A 1,107-nucleotide genomic window follows, 5' to 3' on the forward strand; every position below is an offset into this window, starting at 1 on the left:
TTAAGGGCCCTTGGCTGGGCTCAATTGCAAAGAGCACCACTGAGGCTCTTTTCAAGACACTTCTATTGGGTAAAATCAATTCTTAGCATTGAAACCAATGCCTGGACCTTCTTCTGACATCTGGAAATTACCAGCAGGAGGCTGTTAGACTTAGGGCTCAGGCTAGAGCTGAGACAGACAAGTTTAAGGAACAGAGAACACATTTGCATTTATGCTTCTCCCTCCTGAGCTGCAAGTAGAGAGGATAAGACAGGGGCTTGGAGAGGCCAGTGCCAGCTGGGCAGCCTCAGGGCAAAGCTCCTGGAAGTCACTGCCACCATGGACTGGGCTCCCTTCTACCTCCTGCCCCTGGTTTTCTCCACAGGTCAGAGCATCTCTGGGCACTAGGGACCCCCCTCCCCACCAGTTTCCTTCCAAGCACAGTCCAAAGGGCCATCTGTCCCTTCTGGGTGCATTGGGCATGATCCCTGTGTTTTGTGTTTGCAGGTCTCTGTGCTGATCCTGTGCTGACCCAGCCCCCATCTGCTTCTGCCTCCCTGGGAGCCTCGGCCAAGCTCACCTGCACCCTCAGCAGTGAGCACAGCAGCTACACCATTCACTGGTATCAGCAGCAGGCAGGGAAGGCCCCTCGCTATGTGATGTACCTTGACAGTAGCGGAAACTATGGCAAGGGGGACGGGATCCCCGACCGCTTCTCAGGCTCCAGCTCTGGGGCCAACCGCTACTTGACCATCTCCAACCTCCAGTCTGAAGATGAGGCTGACTATTACTGTGCTACACGGGGCAGCAGTGGTGATGCTCACAGTGACACGGGCCAACGGGGAAGTGAGACAAAAAACCCAACCCACCTGTGTCACACTCTTTTGATTGAAACAGGATAGGAGACAAAGCCATGACCAGGTCTGACTCAGGTCCCCAGACCTCAGATCCTTAGGCTGCCCCTTCCTCAGCCTCACGCAGCTGTGCAGAGGGTTGGACAGCACTGGATTCAGTCTCACTGGACAGGGCAGACCTGGTATTTTCAGGGCCTGCACGTGAGTTGGAGACAGAGGGCATGAGTGGAAGGACATACAACCTGTGCAAATTGTCCCTGAATACCCTTGGAAT

At 54.6% G+C, this 1,107-nt stretch overlaps 1 gene segment (V, D, J or C); it reads left to right on the top strand.

The window, feature by feature from the left end:
* Positions 1–286: 286 nt before the first annotated feature.
* LOC118990331 (immunoglobulin lambda variable 4-3-like) lies at positions 287–825 on the top strand (the record flags this gene model as incomplete). The annotated part of the segment is given in 2 exon segments: positions 287–364; positions 487–825. Coding segments are annotated over 2 exon segments (385 nt in total), but the record flags the coding sequence as incomplete, so codon positions are not given.
* Positions 826–1,107: the final 282 nt, after the last annotated feature.

The sequence above is a fragment of the Sturnira hondurensis genome, unplaced genomic scaffold (assembly GCF_014824575.4).
Source record: "Sturnira hondurensis isolate 20B ecotype Veracruz unplaced genomic scaffold, ASM1482457v3 Scaffold0006852, whole genome shotgun sequence".
In the NCBI taxonomy this organism is placed as follows: domain Eukaryota; kingdom Metazoa; phylum Chordata; class Mammalia; order Chiroptera; family Phyllostomidae; genus Sturnira; species Sturnira hondurensis.